This window comes from Mustelus asterias, chromosome 11 (genome assembly GCF_964213995.1).
Source record: "Mustelus asterias chromosome 11, sMusAst1.hap1.1, whole genome shotgun sequence".
Lineage (NCBI taxonomy): Eukaryota > Metazoa > Chordata > Chondrichthyes > Carcharhiniformes > Triakidae > Mustelus > Mustelus asterias.
The window spans coordinates 111,359,029-111,381,646 of record NC_135811.1 but is presented as its reverse complement, the minus strand read 5'-3'; the positions used below and the strand labels follow the sequence as shown (position 1 = coordinate 111,381,646).

The 22,618-nt window shown below is 43.6% G+C and overlaps 1 protein-coding gene across 1 annotated transcript in view; it reads left to right on the top strand.

Moving 5' to 3' along the window:
• coasy (CoA synthase) overlaps positions 1-22,350 on the top strand; it is a 68,271-nt gene extending 45,921 nt beyond the window's left edge. The window contains exons 6-10 of the mRNA XM_078224298.1: positions 335-399; positions 1,868-1,952; positions 9,566-9,663; positions 12,942-13,088; positions 21,059-22,350. Of these exons, the coding sequence (XP_078080424.1) occupies positions 335-399; positions 1,868-1,952; positions 9,566-9,663; positions 12,942-13,088; positions 21,059-21,106 (443 nt within the window). The 3' untranslated portion in view covers positions 21,107-22,350. The remainder of the gene's footprint in view (positions 1-334; positions 400-1,867; positions 1,953-9,565; positions 9,664-12,941; positions 13,089-21,058) is intronic.
• The last annotated feature ends 268 nt before the right edge of the window (positions 22,351-22,618 follow it).

Here is a 22,618-nt window from a genome sequence, read left to right as displayed (position 1 = left end):
CTCCTGATTGTTCTGCCATTTATTTTATAGCTCCCACCTGAATTGGATCTACAAAAATGGAGCACCTCGCACTTGTTTGGATTAAATTCCATCTGCCATTTCTCCACCCAATTTTCCAGCCTTTCTATATCCTGCTGTATTCTCTGACAATCTTCATCACTATCCGCAACTCCGCCAATCTTAGTATCATCCGCAAACTTGCTAACCATTTAGTTATGCAGTTGTTATATTCTGCTATATAAGTGGCAATTTGGTAGGGTTCCACTTATTAACCCTGCTTTGTTGCTGAATAAACAGCGACTCTGAAGTTATTTTATAATTATTCTCATTGCAGATATTTTACTGAAAGATGGAACAATTGATCGAAATGCTTTGGGAAAGAGAGTTTTTGGAGATAGTGTAAGTACATGATGTGGAATTTTCCAAAAGTTAAATGGTGTTTATTTTCAGTTGCTACTGCTTTACCACTTTCCTATTATTAGATCAGTCTGAGGAATATAGTGCCAAATAGCATAACACGCGTCAAAATGGATGCAGAGGATTGAATGTTATGTTAACATCGGCTCAGGAGTCTTAATTTCTTTGTACTTTATAATCTTTGTTCCTGTCATAAATGCAAATGAGGCACTTTAAACATCAAGATGTTCATTTCATTTGTGAAATTTGAAATATTATGTTAATGTTGTACTGAATCACTAAATATTTGTGATTATAAACGCAACTTGACAAATTTGTGGTGATGAAACACTTTGGAACACAAGTGTTCAGCTTCTGACACCACTAACAGTTCTCTCTTAAGGTACTGTCCCCCTCTCCCTCAAATCTGCTTCTTCCCCTGCCATGATCCCAAAATATCTCTTGATAAATTCACAAGTAACATCCTGTGTTGACTGTGGCAAAGGTAAACTTTCCCTTCCCGCGTCATTGACCCCTGGTCTCTCCCACGAATCTACCCTTGGCCCCTTTCTATTTCTCACTTACGTGCTGCTGTTTGGTAACATTTTCTGGACACACAATGCCAGATTTCACATGTACACAAATAGCATTCATCCCCACTCACTCACCCCATCCCTCCGGTGCCTCTGATTTGTCCTGCCGCTTGTTTCAAACCCAGCTTTGGGTGAGCAGACCTTTTCCCTGGTTAAGTATTAGGAAAGCTAAAGCTGTTATTTTTCATCCCCACCAAAAATTTTGTTTCCCAGCCATCATCCCCATCCCCTTCTTTGACCATCTTAGTTGAGCCTCTGACCCCATAACTTATCCAGCATCAAGACTGCCTACTTTCACCTCTGAGACATTTCCCATCTCTACCCCAGTTCAGCTCATTTACTAAAACCTGTATCCCTGCTTTGGCTCCTCCAGATTTGATTGTTTCACTGATTTCCTAGGTAACCTCCCATCTTACATGCTCCTTAGACTTCAGATCATCCAAAAGACCGTTGCCAATATCCAAACTTGCACCAAGTTCCATTCATGCATGACCCTGTGTTCACTGCTCTATGTTGCTCCTAGCCTGGCAGTGCCTTGAATCTCTCTATTTTAACCCCTCCATAGCCTCAACCCTCCCTATTTTTGTATCCTCCTCCTTACAATCCTCTTATGTCTCTGCAGTGCTCCAATTCTGACCGCTTGTGCATTCCCAAATTTCACCATTGCTCATTGATGACAACCTTCAGCTGCTTGGGTCTGAAGCTCTGGAATTCTCTCCCTAAAACCCTTTGTCTCTCTGCATCTCCCCTCCTTTAAGAAACTCCATACAACTACCACTTTGAACCACATAATTTTTAGTATTACAGAATAACAGAAGCATTTAATAGTATATTTCCTGGTAAAAATGCACTTTGAGAGTATATTCTTTCTGTTTAAGGAGAAACTCAAAAGTCTAACAGACATTGTCTGGCCAGAGACTGCCACTCTTGTGAAGCAGAAAATCGCTGATGCTGGTGCAGATGGTAAGTGCCAAGGATCTAATATTGCAATGCCAATACAATTGAATATCCCAAGTTTTATAGAATCCATTGAATCCCTTACAGTGCAGCAGAAGACCATTCAGCCCATCGAGACTGCACTAACTCTCTGAAAGAGCATCTTGCTCAAGCCCACCCCTTCTGTCCTATCCATGTGACCATGTAACCATGGCTGCAGCTCCTGTTGGACCGCTTGATGGCTCTGGAGCTGCGGATGGATTCACTTTGGAGCATCCACGATGTTGAGGAAGACGTGGGGAGCACATTCAGTGAGTTGGTCACACCGCAGATAAAAATTACTGAGGGAGATAGGGAATGGGTGACCACCAGACAGAGAAAGAGTAGGAAGGCAGCGCAGGATCCCATGCGGTCAGCTCCCTCCAAAACAGATATACCGATTTGAATACTGTTGGGGGAGATGGCTGACCAGGGGAAGGTGGCAGCAGCCAGGTTCATGGCACCGTGACTGGCTCTGCTGTGCAGGAGAGCAGGAAAAAGAGTGGCAAAGTTATAGTGATAGGAGACTCAATTGTAAGGGGAATAGACAGGCGTTTCTGCGGACGCAAATGAGACTCCAGGATGGTATGTTGCCTCCTGGGTGCAAGGGTCAAGAATGTCTTGGAGTGGCTGCAGGACATTCTGGAGGGGGAGGGTGAACAGCCAGCTGTCATGGTGCATATAGGCGCCAACGATATAGGTAAAAATGGGATGAGTTCCTACAAGCTGAATTTAGGGAGTTAGGAGTTAAACTAAAAAATAGGACCTCAAAGGTAGTAATCTCAGGATTGCTCCCAGTGCCACGTGCTGTCAGAGTAGGAAAGTCAGGATAGCTAAGATGAATACCTGGCTTGAGAGATGGTGCAAGAGGGAAGGATTCAAATTCCTGGGACATTGGAACCAGTTCTGGGGGAGATGGGACCAGTACAAATTGGACAGTCTGCACCTGGGCAGCACTGGAACCAATGTCCTAGGGGGAGTGATTGCTAGTGCTGTTGGGGAAGGTTTAAACTAACGTGGCAGGGGGATGGGAACCGATGCAGGAGGTCAGAGGGAAGTAAGGTGGGAACAGAAACAGAAAGCATTAAAGGGAAAAGTTAAAGGCAGAGAAACCAAAGACAAAAATCAAGAAGGGCCACAGCACAGAGTACAGAGACTGTGGAGAACTCAGTGAATTGTTCCAATATGGTTAAGAGAAATAAAACACGGAGTGTGTACAAAACATGACAGGACAGATGGTCTGAGGTGTGTTTGCTTTAATGCAAGGAGTATGACAGGTAAGGTGGATGAACTTAATGCTTGGATTACTACATGGAACTATGATGTTGTGGCAATTACGGAAACTTGGATGAAAGAAAGGCAGGACTGATATGTCAGCAGATTACAGGAAGATATAAAAACAACAGGGTTGTTGCGATGATACCACTGTTGTGGCAGATTTCAAACAATGACGAGACACAGTACAGGAAAGAAATAAGAAATCTGGTGAACTGGTATGAAGACAATAATCTCTGAATGCCAACAAAACGAAGGAGATATCTCACCGACTTCAGGAAGCGTGGTATCGTCACAACAACCCTGTTGTTTTTATATCTTCCTGTAATCTGCTGACATATCGGTCCTGCCTTTCTTTCATCCAATTTTAACTTCCCCAACATAGACTGGGATTCCTTTAATGCCAGGGGCTTGGACAGGGCAGAGTTTGTTCAGTGTGTCCAAGAGTGCTTCTTGAGGCAATATGTAGAAAGTCCAACTCCGGAAGGAACTATCTTAGACTTGGTTCTGGGAAACAAGCTCAGACAGGTGATTGATGGTCTCAGTGGGGGACCATTTTGGGAACAGTGATCACAATTCTATAAGTTTCAAGATGCTTGTAGAAAAGGATAGAAGTAGTCCCAGAATGAAAGTACTAAACTGGAAGAACTATGACAACATTAGGTAGGATATTGATTTGATTTGATTTATTATTGTCACATGCATTAGTATACAGTGAAAAGTATTGTTTCTTGCACGCTATACAGACAAAGCATACTGTACATAGGGAAGGAGTACAGAATGTAGTGTTACAGTCATAGCTAGGGTGTAGAGAAAGATCAACTTAGTGCAAGGTAGGTCCATTCAAAAGTCAGATGGCATCAGGCAAGGAGCTGTTTTTGAGTTGGTTGGTACATGATCTCAGACTTTTGTATCTTTTTCCCAACGGAAAAAGGTGGAAGAGAGTATGTCTGGGGTGCATGGGGTCCTTGATTATGCTGGCTGCTTTTCTGAGGCAGTGGGAAGTGTAGACAGTGTCAATGGATGGAAGACTGGTTTGAGTGATGGACTGGGCTTCATTCACGAGCCTTTGTGGTTTCTTGCATTCATGGATAGAGCAGGAGCCATACCAAGCTGTGATACAACCAGAAAGAATGCTTTCAATGGTGAATCTGTAGAAGTTGGTGAGAGTTGTCGTGGACATGCCAAATTTCCTTAGTCTCCTGAGAAAGTAGAGGCATTGGTGGGCTTTCTTAACTATAGCATCCGCGGGAGGGACCAGGACAGGTTGTTGGTGATCTGGACACCTAAAAGTTCGCGCCCATTTCTATGTAGACAGGGGCATGCCCTCCACTACACTTCCTGAAGTCAGTGAGATATCTCCTTCATTTTGTTGACATTCAAGGAGAGATTATTGTCTTCATACCAGTTCACCAGATTTTTTATTTCTTTCCTGTACTGTGTCTCGTCATTGTTTGAGATCTGTCACAACAGTGGAATCATCAGCAAACCTGAAAATTGAATTGGAGGGGAATTTGGCCATACAGCCATAGGTATACAAGGAGTATACTAAGGGGCTGAGGATACAGCCTTGCGGAGCACCGGTGTTGAGGATGACCGTGAAGGAGGTGTAACATAGAACAGTACAGCACCGTACAGGCCCTCGATGTTGTGCCGAGCTTTGTCCGAAACCAAGATCAAGCTATCCCACTCCCTATCATTCTGGTGTGCTCCATGTGCTTATCCAATAACCCCTTGAAAGTTCCTAAAGTGTCCGACTCCACTATCAAAGCAGGCAGTCTATTCCACACCCCAACCACTCTCTGAGTAAAGAACCTTCCTCGGACATCCTTCCTGTATCTCCCACCATGAACCTTATAGTTATGCCCCCTGGTAATAGCTACATCCACCCGAGGAAATAGTCTCTGAACGTCCACTCCATCTATCCCCCTCATCATCTTATAAACCTCTATTAAGCCGCCTCTCAACCTCCTCCGCTCTAAAGAGAAAAGTCCTAGCTTCCTCAACCTTTCCTCATAAGACCTACCCTCCAAACCAGGCAGCATCTTGGTAAATCTCCTTTGCACTCTCTCCAATGCTTCCACATCCTTCTTATAGTCAGGTGACCAGAACTGCACACAATATTCCAAATGTGGTCTCACCAAGGTCCTGTACAGTTGCAGCATAACCCCGCGGCTCTTAAACTCAAACCCCCTGTTAATAAACTCTAACACACTATAGGCCTTCTTCACGGCTCTATCCACTTGAGTGGTAACCTTCAGAGATCTGTGGATATGAACCCCAAGATCTCTCTGTTCCTCCACATTCCTCAGAACCCTGCCGTTGACCCTGTAATCCGCATTCAAATTTGTCCTCCCAAAATGAATCACCTCGCACTTATCAGGGTTAAATTCCATCTGCCATTTTTCGGCCCAGCTCTGCATCCTATCTATGTCTCTTTGCAGCCTACAACAGCCCTCCACCTCATCCACTACTCCACCAATCTTGGTGTCATTAGCAAATTTACTGACCCACCCTTCAGCCCCCTTCTCCAAGTCATTGATAAAAATCACAAATAGCAGAGGACCCAACACTGATCCCTGTGGTACAGCGCTGGTAACTGGTCTCCAGTCTGAAAATTTTCTATCCACCACCACCCTCTGTCTTCTATGAGATATGATGTGGAGATGCCGACGTTGGACTGGGGTAAACACAATAAGAGTTTTTACAACACCAGGTTAAAGTCCACAGGTTTGTTTGGTAGCAAATGCCATTAGCTTTCGGAGCGCTGCTCCTTCGTCAGATGGGTGGATATCCACTCCATCTGACAAAGGAGCAGCGCTCCGATAGCTAATGGCATTTGCTACCAAACAAACCTGTTGGACTTTAACCTGGTGTTGTTAAAACTCTTTCTATGAGATAGCCAGTTACTTATCCAATCAGCCAAATCTTCCTCTATCCCACACCTCCTTACTTTCTTCATGAGCCAACCATGGGGAACCCTTATCAAACGCCTTACTAAAATCCATGTATGCGACATCAACTGCTCTATCTTCATCTACACACCTAGTTACCTCCTCAAAGAATTCAATCAAATTTGTGAGGCAAGACGTACCCTTCACGAATCCATGTTGACTATCCCGGATTAAGCTGCATCTTTCCAAATGGTCATAAATCCTATCCCTCAGGACCTTTTCCATTAACTTAGCGACCACCGAAGTAAGACTAACTGGCCTATAATTACCAGGGTCATTCCTATTTCCTTTCTTGAACAGAGGAACAACATTCGCCACTCTCCAGTCCTCTGGCACTATCCCTGTGGACAGTGAGGACCCAAAGATCAGAGCCAAAGGCTCTGCAATTTCATCCCTTGCCTCTCAAAGAATCCTAGGATATATCCCATCTGGCCCAGGGGACTTATCGACGCTCAGATTTTTCAAAATTGCTAATACATCTTCCCTCAGTACATCTACCTCCTCCAGCCTATCAGCCTGTATCACACACTCATCCTCAAAAACATGGCCCCTCTCCTTGATGAACACTGAAGAAAAGTATTCATTCGTCGCCTCTCCTATCTCTTCTGACTCCATACACAAGTTCCCACTACTGTCCTTGACCGGCCCTAACCTCACCCTGGTCATTCTTTTACTTCTCACATAAGAGTAAAATGCCTTGGGGTTTTCCTTGATCCAACCCGCCAAGGACTTCTCATGTCCCCTCCTAGCTCTCCTAAGCCCCTTTTTCAGCTCATTCCTTGTGTTGTTGCCTATCTTTACTGACTACGGTCTATGGGTAAGGAAGTCTGGGATCCAATTGCAGAGGGAGGAGCCAAGCCCCAGGCCATGAAGTTTGGATATGAGTCTAGTAGGAATAATGGTATTATAATGGAGCTAGGGAATGTAGACTGGAGGCGGCTGTTTTAGGATAAATCCACCTCCGATATGCGCGAGTCTTTTAAAAGTCAGTTGTTAACAATTCAGGGCAAGTTTGTCCCTGTAAAAATGAAGGATAAAGATGGCAAGATTAGGAAACCCTAGACGACGAGAGATTATGCGCATAGTGTTAAAAAGGAGGCATTCATAAATCTCAGGAAATTGAAAACAGATAAGGCTCTTGAGGAATACAAAGAGAGCAGGAAAGAGCTTAAACAGGGCCTTCAGAGGGCAAAAAGAGGCCATGAAATGTCCTTGGCAGGCAGGATTAAGGAGAAACCCAAGATTTTTTATGCGCACATAAGGAGGAAGAGAGTAGCTAAGGAAAGGGTAGGTTCACTCAGGGACAGTAGAGGGAAAATGTGTGGAGCCAGATGAAGTGGGTGAGGTCCTTAACGAGTACTTTGCATCAGTATTCACAAAGGAGAAGGATGTCGTGGATGGTGAGTGTAGAAAGGAGGATGTTGACATTCTAGGACATATTGAGATAAAAAGGGAGGAGGTATTGGAGGTTTTGAATAACATGAAGGTGGACATAGGTAAAAATAGGATGAGGTCTTAAAGGCAGAATATAGGGAGCTCGGAAGCAAACTGAAAAGTAGGACCTCAAAGGTAGTGATCTCAGGACTACTGGCTGTGCCACGTGCTAGTCAGAAACAGTAGAACGAGTAGAAGCAGCAGGATACATAGGATGAATACGTGTCTGAAAAGATGGTGTGAGGGGGAGGGTTTCAGATTCCTGGGGCATTGGGACCTGTTCTGGGGGAGGTGGGACCTGTACAAACTGGATGGGTTACACCTGGGCAGGATTGGGACTGATGTCCTTGGGGGTAGGAGGGGGCGGTAATTGTTAGAATGGCTGGGGAGGGTTTAAACTAATATGGCAGGGGGGTGGGAACCTTTGCAAGGATTCAGAGCAGGGGGAATTAAGAACACAAGGAAAAGACAGTAATGATAATAGGCAGAGAAATCAAGGGCCAGAGTTAGATAAGGACCGAGTAAAAAATAATAGGTTATGATATAGTCGACATTACGGAGATGTAGCTCCAAGGTGAGCAAGGGTGGGAACTAAACACTGAGGGCTATTCAGTGGATAAAAGCAAATTACCACGGATGCTGGAATCTGAAACCAAAAGAGAAAATGCTGGAAAATCTCAGCAGGTCTGGCAGTATCTGTAAGGAGAGAAAAGAGCTGAGGTTTTGAGAACAGATGACCCTTTATCAAAGCTACAGCTGAGGGGAGACCTGGTAGAAGTGTCCAAAATTATGAGAGGCATAGACAAGTGGATAGTCAGATGCTTTTTATCAGGGTGGAAGTGTGAATTATAAGGGGCGCAGGTTCAAGATCATAGAATGCCTACAGTGCAGAAGGAGGCCATTCGACTCATTGAGTCTGCACTGACCACAATCCCACTCAGGCCCTATTCTTGTAACCCCTCAATTTTACCCTGCTAATCTCCCGAACACTAGGGTTAATTTAGCATGGCCAATCAACCTAACCTGTACATCTTTGGACTGTGGGAGGAAACCAGACCACCCGGAGGAAACCCATGCAGACACGGGGAGAATGTGCAAACTCCACACAGGTAGTTCCCGAGGCTGGAATTGAACCCGGGTCCCTGGGGCTGTGAGGCAGCAGTGCTAACCACTATGCCACCGTGCTGCCCGAGAGGGGGAAAGTTTAAGGGAGATAGGACTGGACAGGCTAGATGTGGGAAGAATGTTCCTGATGTTGGGGAAGTGCAGAACTAGGGGTCACAGTCTCAGAATAAGGGGTAAGCCATTCAGGACTGAGATGAAGAAGAATTTCTTCACTCAGAGAGTTGTGAACCTGTGGAATTCTCTCCCACAGAGAGCTGTTGGGGCCATTTTGTTAGATGTGTTCAAGAGGGAGCAGGACATGGCCCTTGTGACTAAATGGATCAGGGGGTATGGAGAGAAAGCAGGAGTGGGATACTGAAAGTGCATGATCAACCATGATCATATTGAATGCTGGTGCAGGCTCGAAGGGCCGAATGGCCTACTTCTACACCTATTTTCTATTTTTCTATGAGATGTGTGGGGAGGTTTTTCACACAGTGGTGGGTGCCTGGAATGTGCTGCCAGAGGAGGTGGTGGAAGCAGGCACATTAGCAACAAATTTAGAGGCATCTGGATGGGTACATGAATCACAGAATGCTACAGTGCAAAAGAGGCCCTTCGGCCCATCGAGTCTGCACCGACGCATGAATAGGGAGGGATACAGTCCGAGTAAAGGCAGAGTTTTTTTCAGTTTAGTTAGGGCATCATGATCGGCGCAGGCTTGGAGGGCTGAAGGACCTGTTCCTGTGCTGTACTTTTCTCTGTTCTTTGTAATAAATTTAGTTTATACACCACCTAGTCTGAATTTCTTAAAATTATATTTTTTCTTGTCAGGTAAAGCTGTATGTGTGATGGATGCTGCAGTCTTGCTGGAAGCTGGCTGGATTGATATAGTTCATGAGGTTTGGGTGCTTATTATGCCAGAAGAGGAGGTGGGTTCTATGTGTTCACATAAACCATCACTAATTACAAAACATCTTTCCTAATAACTGACATTTAAAGTATTTAACATGGTTTAATGTTCCTAATGTTTTACACTGTATAAGTTAATTTGCCCTTATTAAGTGCACACAATTTCAATGTTGAATGTCATTGTGATTTTAAAAAATATATTAATTCATGGGATGTGGGCATCGCTGACTATGCCTGCTATCCCTAATTGCATTTTTATCAATGGTTTGGTTGAACTGTCCTGTTTTTACTGTTTTTTCTTTCATGCCAGGTCTAGGGTAAAAGCTGAACTCTGAACCATTCTAGATTGGCTCAAAATTCTAGGAAATGTGTTCAATATCCTTTCTCATAGTTTTGTACTAATATGTATTAATATGTGTGAATAATTATGTGATTCATTGACGTGAACTTCACATTGCAAATTGATGCAGTGTCCATTGGTCCGAGGTTAGCTGATTTTACTAATAGCAGTCACAAGCACACTATAATTTTTATAGATATTGAGTTATTGGTCAAAGTCTGAGACCCAGTGTTGTCAGGTCATCATCATACAGATTATAAAGTAAGTCCATTGTCTCACAGAGAGGGCACCGAAACTGCTGGAAACAAGGTACTGGAATATTTAAGTAATTGCGTAGAGGATCGCTTCTCGGTCTTTTGCCTAAGATCGGTGTGAGATCAGATGTAATGCCTGCTCTTATCAGCTTGGATCTGGTATGTCTCTTTTGTGGGGGACCAAGCAAGGAGATGAATTAAGGGTTTGCCTTTTCCACTCTGCATATTGGCTTTGTAACTCTGAGAAAGGAATAAATGAAAAAAAATCAGAATTGTTAATTGCTGAATTGCATGCTAGTGGGTGTGCGCATGTATGGGTGGCAGCGGGACCGTGGGGGTAGCAAGTAGAGCGAGCTTGTGCATGGCCGAGTGGCACCACGTGCAACCAGGTGCATGAGCGGCAGTGAGAGTGTGGGCACGCATGGGCGGGAGCACAGGAGTGGGTGGGCGTGGGCAGGTGGCACCGAGAGGGCGTGCGAATGGACAGCAGCACGAGCACCCAAATGCACACGTGGCCCTGGGAGTGCACCTGACAGGTGGCAGAGGGAGTGGGTGACAGCAGGAGTGTGTGTGTCGGTGTATGGGGGGCATTGTGAGTGAGTGAGTGAGTGAGTGAGTGAGTGAGTGAGTGAGTGAGTGAGTGAGTGAGTGAGTGAGTGAGTGAGTGAGTGAGTGAGTGAGTGAGCGAGCGAGCGAGCGAGCGCATGTGTGCATGCGGGTAGAGAGTGTGGCAGTGTGTGTTGGGGGTAGGGAGTATGGCAGTGTGTGTGTGTATGGCTGTGTGTGTGGATGGCAGTGTGTGTGTGTGTGTATGGCTGTGTGTGTGTATGGCTGTGTGTGTGTGTGTGGATGGCAGTGTGTGTGTGTGTGGATGGCAGTGTGTGTGTATGGCAGTGTGTGTGTGTGTGTATGGCTGTGTGTGTATGGCTATGTGTGTGGATGGCAGTGTGTGTGTGTGTGTATGGCTGTGTGTGTGTATGGCTGTGTGTGTGTATGGCTGTGTGTGTGTATGGCTGTGTGTGTGTATGGCTGTGTGTGTGGATGGCTGTGTGTGTGGATGGCTGTGTGTGTATATGGCTATGTGTGTGTATGTGTATGGCAGTGTGTGTATGTGTATGGCAGTGTGTGTGTATGTGTATGGCAGTGTGTGTGTATGTGTATGGCAGTGTGTGTGTATGGCAGTGTGTGTGGATGGCAGTGTGTGTGTGTGTATGGCTGTGTGTGTATATGGCTGTGTGTGTATGGCTGTGTATGTATATGGCAGTGTGTATGTGTATGGCTGTGTGTGTGTATGGCTGTGTGTGTGTATGGCTGTGTGTGTGTATGGCTGTGTGTGTGTATGGCTGTGTGTGTGTATGGCTGTGTGTGTGTATGTGTATGGCAGTGTGTGTGTATGTGTATGGCAGTGTGTGTGTATGTGTATGACTGTGTGTGTGTATGGCAGTGTGTGTGTGTATGGCAGTGTGTGTGTGTATGGCAGTGTGTGTGGATGGCAGTGTGTGTGTGTGTATGGCAGTGTGTGTGTATGGCAGTGTGTGTGTATGGCTGTGTGTGTATATGGCTGTGTGTGTGTGTATGGCTGTGTGTGTGTATGGCTGTGTGTGTATATGGCTGTGTGTGTGTGTATGGCTGTGTGTGTGTATGGCAGTGTGTGTATATGGCTGTGTGTGTGTGTATGGCTGTGTGTGTGTATGGCTGTGTGTGTGTATGGCTGTGTGTGTGTGTGTGTATGGCAGTGTGTGTGTATGTGTATGGCAGTGTGTGTGTATGCGTATGGCTGTGTGTGTATGGCTGTGTATGTATATGGCAGTGTGTGTGTGTATGGCTGTGTGTGTGTATGGCTGTGTGTGTGTATGGCTGTGTGTGTGTATGGCTGTGTGTGTGTATGGCTGTGTGTGTATATGGCTGTGTGTGTATGGCTGTGAATGTATATGGCAGTGTGTATGTGTATGGCTGTGTGTGTGTATGGCTGTGTGTGTGTCTGTGTGGCAGGGAGTGTGGCCGAGATTTTCTGTTCCACCTCGTGTCGGGTGGGTCAGCGATGGAGTGGAAAATAACGGCAGAAAATCAAAGTCATGTTTATGTCAGGATGAACACGTGATGTGATAGTGTCCCCCCCCACCAAGATGCATATGCTGTTCATGCTATCGAGTATGGGAACTAACTTTAGCTACCATGCAATATTGATGACCCATTCCAAAATCCAATTTATAACTAACAACAGCAACCATGAAAATGGCACCTGCAGAGACCTGAGAGCAGCTTCTTGGGCAGTGTTAATTACGAATTTGCTCATTGAGAAAAGATGTAACATATTACCTCTGGATAAAAGCAAATTACTGCGGATGCTGGAATCTGAAACCAAAAGAGAAAACTCTGGAAAATCTCAGCAGGTCTGACAGCATCTGTAAGGAGAGAAAAGAGCTGACGTTTCGAGTCCAGATGCCCCTTTGACAAAGCTTTGACAAAGGGTCATCTGGATTCAAAACATCAGCTGTTTTCTCTCCTTACAGATGCTGCCAGACCTGCTGAGATTTTCCAGAGTTTTCTCTTTTGGTAACATATTACCTCTACACTCTCAACTGTTAGAAACCATTGTACACATTCTCAACTGTACTTGGTGAATATCCTGTTTTGACCTTTGTTGTCTGAAGCTATGGTCACAGTGGTCCTAAAGATGGAATCTTTTTTCCCCATGTGTTAGGCACTCAGGAGGATTATAACAAGAGACAAACTAAGTGAAGAAGAAGCGAAAAAGAGACTTGCATGCCAGTGGTCAGATGTCCAACGTGTACAATATGCTAATGTGGTCCTTTGTACACAATGGGAGCCTCAAGTCACAGAAAAACAGGTTGGACAAGTTAATATTTAAAAGCTATTCAGTGTATGTTGTTGCTTTAAGTACTTTGTAAATATTGAGCTGGAACTGGCATGACAGTTGTAGCCCAGAATATATCCAGCGATATCTGTACTTCTGTATGTTAGATAGGTGAACATCCATTTACCGAATTAGGCAGCAGAAGACATCATGTTGGTTCACAACTGTTTTATTGTGAAACTATCGTTCAATACATACTTCAGTTTCCATTCTACCCTTCTGGATCCTTTGCCTGTCCAGAAGCACCTCTCCCACTGGGGAAAAACCCTTCTCGTAAAACAAGAACATGAGGACTAGGAGTAGGTAATTCAGCCCCTCAAACCTGCTCCGCCATTTAATACGATCATGGCAGATCTCCTCTCAGCTTCATCTCCAATTTGCCTGTCCTCTTCCCCATAACCCTTCATCCTGCTATTTGTAAAGAACAAGGAACAAAGAAAAGTACAGAACAGGAACAGGCCCTTCGGCCCTCCAACCCTGCGCCTGCCTAAACTAAAACCATATGCACTTACGGAGTCATTATCCTTCCATTCCCATCCTATTCATGTATTCATCTAGTTGCCACTTAAATGACGCTATCGTATCTGCTCCCACCAGGCAGCGCGTTCCAGACATTCACCACCCTCTGTGTAAAAAAACGTGCCTCACACATCTCCTCTAAACTTCTCCCCTCGCACCTTAAACCTATGTCCCCTGGTACTTGACTTTTCTACCCAGGAAAGAACATCTACTATCCATTCTGTCCATGCCACTCATAATCTTGTAAACCTCTACCAGGTCACCCCTCAACCTCCATCATTCCACTGAGAACAAACCGAGTTTATCCAATCTCTCCTCATAGTTAATACACTGCAGACCAGGCAATATCCTGGTAAACCTCTTCTGTATCCTCTCCAAAGCCTCCATATCCTTCTGGTAGTGTGGCGACCAGAATTGTACATAATATTCTAAATGAGGCCTAACTAAGGTTCTAGCATGACCTGCCAATTTTTATACTCAGTGCCCTGGCTGATGAAGGCAAGCATGCCGTATGCTTTCTTGACTACCTTATCCACCTGTGTTACCACTTTCAGTGATCAGTGGACATGTACGCCCAGATCTCTCTGCCTGTCAAAACTCTTAAGGGTTCCACCATTTACTCTATAATTCTTACATGCATTGGACCTTTCAAAATGCATTATCTCACACTTCTCCAGATTTAACTCCATCTGCTATTTCTCTGCCCAAGTCTCCAATCGGTCTATATCTTTCTATATCTTCTGTTACAAGTCAGGTCGGATACTTCAAGGTGTTCTATAAAGCTCACCTGACCTGTAACATTTTACATTGAATTTAGCTAGGATGCGCACGAGAGGTTTCACTTCAGGTGTGATTCAACTGACCCATGAGGAGCTTTTATCAAAAACAAAGTTTAATTAAGAATATTGTTGACATGTATAGTAAGACAATTAGCAAGAACTTTTAACAATTACAAAGAAGAAATACAACAACCACGATAATTTATCATTCTTAAGGAAATATTTCTAATGTGTTCCAACCAAAGGCAACATCCAATACACAAACCCCTCCAAATAAGCACAATACAGCGTAGGTTCATGCCCACTCGTTACAGGAATTTCACCTCCTGGGTTGAATGCTGAAAATCCCTTGTGAAAAAACTCAGAAGAGGTTGTAGTCGAATCTGTTTCCCAAAACACAGCTCCTTTTAAGGCAGGATGGCAATAAGCCTCTCCTTCAGCTAACTGAGAATAGTTTCAGAACCAAACAAAGAGAAGAATAGGGAGAGAGAGAGAGAGACTGCTTCTTAGCTTGCTACTAAACTGCTTCCAACGCCCTCCCCAAAACGAAACTGAAAAGCCCAAAGGAAAAAAGACCCCTATTACCTGACTGCCACAAACGAAACTGAAAACCCTGTCATCTGACTGCCACAGCTTAGCTCCATCCCAAATGGCACCATTGAAACTGTAAGCTGCATGATTTTTAAAAAACCTTTCTTAAAGATACATTCTCATGACACCTCTGACAATCCTCTTCCCTATTCACAACTCCACCAATTTTTGTCATCTGCGAACTTATTAATCAGACAAGCTACATTTTCCTCCAAATCATTTATATATACTATGAACAGCAAAAGTCCCAGAACTGATCCCTGTGGAACACCGTTAGTCACAGCCTTCCATTCAGAAAAGCAGCCCTCTGCTGCTATCTTCTGTCTTCTATGTACAAGCCAGTTCTGTATCCACCTTGCCAGCTCTCCTCTGATCTTGTGTGACTTCACCTTTCATACCAGTCTACCATGAGGTACCTTGTCAAAAGCTTTACTGAAGTCCATGTAGACAACATCCACTGCCTTTCCCTCATCTATCATCTTCGTCACTTCCTCGAAAAGTATATAAATATATAAAACTTAGCGAGGCATGACCTCCCCTTCACGAAACCATGCTGCCTGTCACTAATAAGTCCATTTGTTTCCAAATGTGAGTAAATCCTGTCCCTAAGAATCTTTTCCAATAATTTCCCTACCACTGACGTAAGGCTCACCGGCCTATAATTTCCTGGATTATCCCTGCTGCCCTTCTTAAACAATGGAACAACATTGGTTATCCTCCAGTCCTCTGGAACTTCACCTGTAGCCAATGAGGATACAAAGATTTCTGTCAAGGCCCCAGCAATTTCCGCCCTTGCCTCCCTCAGTATTCTGGGGTAAATCCCATCAGACCCTGGGGTCTTATCTACTTTAATGCTTTTTAAGACACCCAATACCACCTCCTTTTTGATATCGACATGACCCAGAATATTTACATCTATCTATCTATTAAAAACCTATCTATCGTATCCTTAAATTTGTTTAGTATTCTGTTGTCCACTGCACTTGTATAGCAAATTCCACAAATTCACAATGTTTTGAGTGAAGTAATTCCTCCTAATTTCTGTTTTAAATTCTGATCTCTTAATCAGCTATGATCACCACCATTTACATTCCCTTTGTCTTTTTGTCTACGACATCTTTGTCAATCCACACTCCGTCTCCCCACCCCAATGTAACAGTATAAATATCACCCTATTTTCTATTGTCTTCAGCTCTGACAAAGAGTCATCCAGACTTGAAACTCTCCACAGGTGCTGTCAGACCTGCTGAGATTATCCAGCATTTTCTGTTTTTGTTTCAGATTCCAGCATCTGCAGTAATTTGCTTTTATCTTTTTAAATTTGTCGTCCCTTAGCCTAAAACTATGGCTTCTTGTTTCAGAATGTTTAATAAAAGGAAATATCAGCTCTACCCTGTCAATCCCCTTTAGCATCTTATGTGCCAAATATATAAATATATATTTTACATACAAACTTCAATGAGCATCGCATGCTCTCGATTCACTGTGAATCTTGGTTTATTCTTAAAGGGATCTGCATTTTTAAAATTGACACAGATATGCTTCAGATACTTTTGCTTACAAAGGTGCATTGCTTTCAACCCAGCTGTAAGATTTAATCAAGAATTGAGATAAATAGATTGAATTTGTATCTTTGATGCGGGTAGCATGAGTTAGGAAGATTCCTGCCTCGGCCTGTCCACCTTGGGAGAAAGTGCCAGGGAAGACAGGATTTTCACAGAATGATGCTGGATGTAGTTGAGCCAGCCAAACTGAGAGAAAATTTGGAGGCAGTCATGGGAGCTGCTGGTACAGAGGCTGTCTGTTTAAAAGGCCCGCCTTGGAGATGTGGCACTTCATCCTAGTTATAATAAAAACAAACTGTCCTCTAGCCCTTGCTTCTCACACCTCCACATACTTCTCATGCCCCGTCCATGCCGTCTCATGACTCCCACCTATCCCTTATGGTCCCTCTTGTTCCCCCATTCCAAGGTATGCCCCTCCACAACTACCCCAAAGTATTCCTTGGGGTTCAGGCATTCAGTTCCGTAATGGATTCTGAGTTCTCAGCAAAGCATACATAATGAGGCTTGGTCGAGAGCCCATAAATTTATTCGCCTGTTGAAATGTCTGAGTCCTAGAGAAAACAGGCAGCTTTGACTCTTTGATCGATGCCGTCAATTTTATCATGTTTACTTGCAGTTTCTATTGATACTTTAAAGGGTCTTGATGATTGACACTTAAATTGGGCTGTAGTATAATTAGTCTTAAGAAGTGGAAAGTCATTAATTATTTTTTTAAAGATTTTTCTCAACATATCCTACTGGCACTATGGGGGTCGTAGGTTCTACCCAACGACCCCCATATGTATGGTTGGTGAATGGGCATGGAATCTTGCTGGTGTGGGGGGAGGAATATCTTGGGACTTCAATATGAAGGTGGATTGGGAAAATCAGATAGGTAGTGGATCCCAAGAAAAGGAATTTGTGGAATGTCTAAGAGATGGTTTTTTGGATCAGCTTGTGACAGAGCCTACAAGGGAACAGGCTATTCTGGATTTGGGGATGTGTAATGAGGCAGACTTGATTAGGGAACTTAAGGTGAAGGAACCCATGGTGTTAAGGCTAAGATCCTGACATGGATAGAGGATTGGCTGACTGGCAGAAGGCAGAGAGTGGGGATAAAGGGGTCTTTTTCAGGATGGCAGCTGGTGACCATTGGTGTGCCTCAGGGGTCGGTGCTGGGACCACAACGTTTCACAATATACATTAACGATTTTGAAGAAGGAACTGAAGGCACTGTTGCTAAGTTTGCAGATGATACAAAGATATGTCGAGGGACAGGTAGTATTGAGGAAGCAGGGGGGCTGCAGAAGGACTTGGACAGGTTAAGAGAGTGGACAAAGAAGTGGCAGATGGAATACAATGTGGAAAAGTGTGAGGTTATGCACTTTGGAAGGAGGAATGGAGGCATAGACTATTTTCTAAATGGGAAAATGCTTAGGAAATCAGAAACACAAAGAGATTTGGGAGTCATTGTTCAAGATTCCCTTAAGGTTAATGTGCAGGTTCAGTCGGCAGTTAGGAAGGCAAATGCAATGTTAGCATTCAAGTCGAGAGGGCAAGAATACAAGAGCAGGGATGTACTTCTGAGGCTGTATAAGCCTCTGGTCAGACCCCATTTTGAATATTGTGAGCAGTTTTGGGTCCCATATTTAAGGAAGGATGTGCTGGCCTTGGAAAGGGTCCAGAGGAGGTTCACAAGAATGATCCCTGGAATGAAGAGCTTGTCGTATGAGGAACGGCTGAGGACTCTGGGTCTGTACTCATTGGAGTTTAGAAAGATGAGGGGGGATCTTATTGAAACTTACAGGATACTGCGAGGCTTGGATAGAGTGGACGTGGAGAGGATGTTTCCTCTAATAGGAAAAACTAGAACCAGAGGCACAACCTCAGGCTAAAGGGACGATCCTTTAAAACAGAGATGAGGAGGAATTTCTTCAGCCAGAGAGTGGTGAATCTGTAGAACTCTTTGCCGCAGAAGGTTGTGGAGGCCACGTCATTGAGTATCTTTCAGAACAGAGATAGATAGATTCTTGATTAATAAAGGATCAGGAGTTATGGGGAAAAGGCAGGAGAATGGGGATGAGAAAAATATCAGCCATGATTGAATGGCGGAGCAGACTCGATAGCCGAGTGGCCTAATTCTGTTCCTATATCTTATGTTGGACATGAGTAGCCATAGGAGATGTTTTGAGGGCATACCTTGGCATGGGGGTCATGAGGAAGACCTTTCAAAAGATTCCTTCATGCAGATCAAAGTCCACAACACCTCAGAGGTGCCGTAAACTGCAACTCTTGGAAAACCTGGATTAATACCATGGAAATTGTGGAAGACTTGGTATGCCTATCCCTGCAATGGGGCTAGCCAGGTTGGGAATGTAGTGAGCAGGCTCATAACATGAACCAGCTTGGACCCTTAAAAGGCACTCTTGAAAGCCCAGGAATGGGGTCTGGAATCCTCAAATCAGGACTTACCCACCATTTTTGAAATCCAGAGAAAATATTTTTTATTCATCAAAGAAATATGGTCTTTGCTGGCTAAGCCAACATTTATTGTCCATCCCTAATTGCCCTTGAGAAGGTGGTGAGCTGCCTTCTTGAATAGCCGCAACCATTTAATGTAGGTACACCCACAGTATTTAGTTTGGTTTATTTTATTAGTGTCACAAGTAGGCTTGCATTAACAATGCAACGAAGTTACTGTGAAAATCCCCTAGTCGCCACACTCCGGCGTCTGTTTGGGTACACTGAGGGAGAATTTAGCATGGCCAATGCGCCTAACCAGCACAGTGGTGTTAACGAGGGAGTTTCAGTCTTTTGACATCTCTGTGAAATCTCCTCTCAACTTTCTCTTCTCTAAGGAAAACATCCCCAATCTTTCCAAACAATCCACGTAACTGAAGTCCCTTAACCCTGGAACCACGCTTGCAAATCTTTTCCAAACCCCCTCTTCCTTCCTTCAATGTAGTGCCCAGAATTGGACACACTATTTCAGGTGAGCTGAACCAGTTTTTTATAAAGGTTCACCCTAATTTCCTTACTTTATGTTCTATGCTTCTATTTATAAAGCCCAGGATCCTGTTTGCCTTTTCCAACCTGCCCTGCCACTCCCAATGATTTGTGCTTTGGTACCCCCTTTAGAATTGCATTCTTTGTTCTCTTTTGACTTTTCTTTGTTCTTTGTACCAAATTAATGGACTTAAAGCTAATCTTGAATATTTATTTATTGTGGTAAATATTCTGTGTCCAGTAATGTGTTTGTTTCACGTTATTTCTCAATTAAATGTGGGAGAACATAGACCTAAAAACATACAATGCTGGAAATATTCAGGTCAGCACCTGTGGAGATAGAAAATAGAGTTAGCGTTTCAGATTAGTAGCATTTTCCAGTTCTGATAAAAGATCAAAATGTAATGAAATTTAAGTGAGTACAGAGGTAGGAGAAGGGAGAGCGGAGAAAGGAGAAAAAGGGTGATCGGTTTGAAGGCTGCGCAGATCAAATAACAATAGGTATGATCATACAATGCAAAATAGGGTTGTAATGCAGCAAGTAATGCAACAAGGTGAATCTAGAGGTGTAAACGACAACAGCAAGAATCACCAACAATTGATAACTGCTTAAATGGGAGTCGTAACTATAATCCGAATTCAAAAAATTAGACATAGTTTAAAAATTAGACTTCCGTTGAGCTTCATTAAAGCAGTGTAGGAGGCCAAGGACAGGGAGGAAGGACTGAGATGTGAAGTTATATAATAAACAAGAAGAATATGCCAGATGTGCAGATTAATTGGAGATATTTCATAAGGCATTTGTCCAATCTATACTTGATCTTCCCTGTGTAAAGAAAACTAAATTGAAAATGTTTTGTGGTTCTGTGATGGAGAGGAAGGGGCAGAAAGAGGCAGAGAACAGAATTGGATCAGTCAAGGGCCCTATCAGTCACAAAGGAAGTGCTTGGTTAAGGATAAAGAAAAATGTATTAGATACACTGGTAAAGTAGGTGGCACTGTCAGAACAGCTGCAACAGAGATTGCAAAACTGGGAGAATCTAATAGAATAGAAAGAGGTCACAGGTTTAGGGTGCTGGGGAGTAGGTACAGAGGAGATGTTAGGGGTAAGTTTTTCACTCAGAGGGTGGTGGGTGCGTGGAATCGGCTGCCGGTAGTGGTGGTGGAGGCGGATTCGATAGGGTCTTTTAAGAGACTTTTGGATAAGTTCATGGAAGTTAGTAAGATAGAGGGTTATAGGTAAGCCTAGTAGGTAGGGACATGTTCGGCGCAACTTGTGGGCCGAAGGGCCTGTTTGTGCTGTAGCTTTTCTATGTTCTATGTTCCAGGAAGATAGTTGGAGTAATTGTAACCACAAAAGCTATGGAAGTCAGTGGACTTACAGTAAATATTGGTCAATAGATTAATCCTAGAAATGGTGATAGGAAGCTGAGGAAAGGAAAGAATCAGCGATGGACCAGGTGAACATTGTCCTTACCGTTTGTTTTTTGTTATACATTTTCAGATCCAAAAGGCATGGCAACTCCTTCAAAAGCGTAGGCCTCTCTGTTGACATCTTACGAATCCAAGGATCTCTCTCTCTTGTTGATTTAACAATTTAGAAGAGCACAGTTCAACATTTTATGGAAGACTGTTAATTAGACTAAATGTCTTGATTCCAAATATACTAATATTTGTGTACGTTGTACAAAATATACTTACATCATGGATGTAACAATGGCATTTCAAACTGATATGTTGCTAATGATCTTAAGGCACGTTGTAAGTATTGGCACGTTCTCGAGTATTGCTGAGAAAAAACACATGTTGTCAAAGCTTTCTATTTGCATTCATCAGGACAATTTGCAATAATACCAAATGTAAAGGGGACAAGCATTTATACTTCATGAGAAGACAGTACTGATTGGTTGGCAAGTAGACTCTGATTTGTAGAAATGTTGCCATGGAGAATGTACCAATTAACTGATGACTGACAGTTAACTGCCAAGCAGACAGAAAGGGCAGGTACACACATTGTGTCTGTTTCAGCCAAACAAAATAGATGACAGGGCCATTCTCTGATTCATTCCCCAGGGCAATGCCTTGACCAGACTCAACCTGCCCTGTTTCAATTTAAACAAAGCATAACTATCAGTTAACTATCAGTCATCACTTAGAATCATAGAATTCCTACAGAACAGAAGGAGGCCATTCGGCCCATCGAGTCTGCACCGACAACAATCCCACCCAGGCCCTATTCCTGTTACCACACGTATTTACACTGCTAATCCAGCTGACACTAAGGGGCAATTTAGCATGGCCAATCAACCTTTCATGCACATCTTTGGATTGTGGGAGGAAATCAGAACACCTGGAGGAAACCCATGCAGACACTGGGAGAATGTGCAAACTCCACACAGACAGTGACCCGAGGCCAGAATCGAACCCGGTTCCCTGACTAGTGCATTTTCCATGGCAGTGCCTCCACCAGTCAGAGTCTACTTACCAACGAATCAGCACTCTCTTTTCATGAAGTATAAGTTTTTATTCCCTTTGCATTTGGTAGTCTTGCAAATTATCCTGATGAGTGCAAGATGAAAAGCTTCTAACAACATATCCTTTTTCAGTAGTATTCAAGTTCTATATGACCAAACAGCTATTTCTTTCCATTCTCTTAAACTTCAGTGATGAAGTTTGGCATAAATACTTTTCCACAACCATTTTCATAACATAAGAAATAGGCACAAGGGTAAGCCATTTGGCCCTTTAGTCCTCTGCTGCCATTCAATAAAATCATGGGTGATTTACCTCAATTTCACAGCCCTTGGTTTCCTTAGCATCCAATAAAGCATCCATCTCTGCCTTGAATATACTCATGATTGAGTATCCACAACTCCTCCCCTTCCCCCCTGCTGGATACAGAACTGCAAAGATTTACAACCGAGCAAACAAAATTTTCATCGCACTTTTAAATGGCTGACCCCTAGTTCTGGACTTCCCAGCCACATAAAACCTCCCAGGATTTCCGCTGTCATGCCCCTAACGAAATTTAGACATTTCAATTAGATCACCTCTCATTTACTAA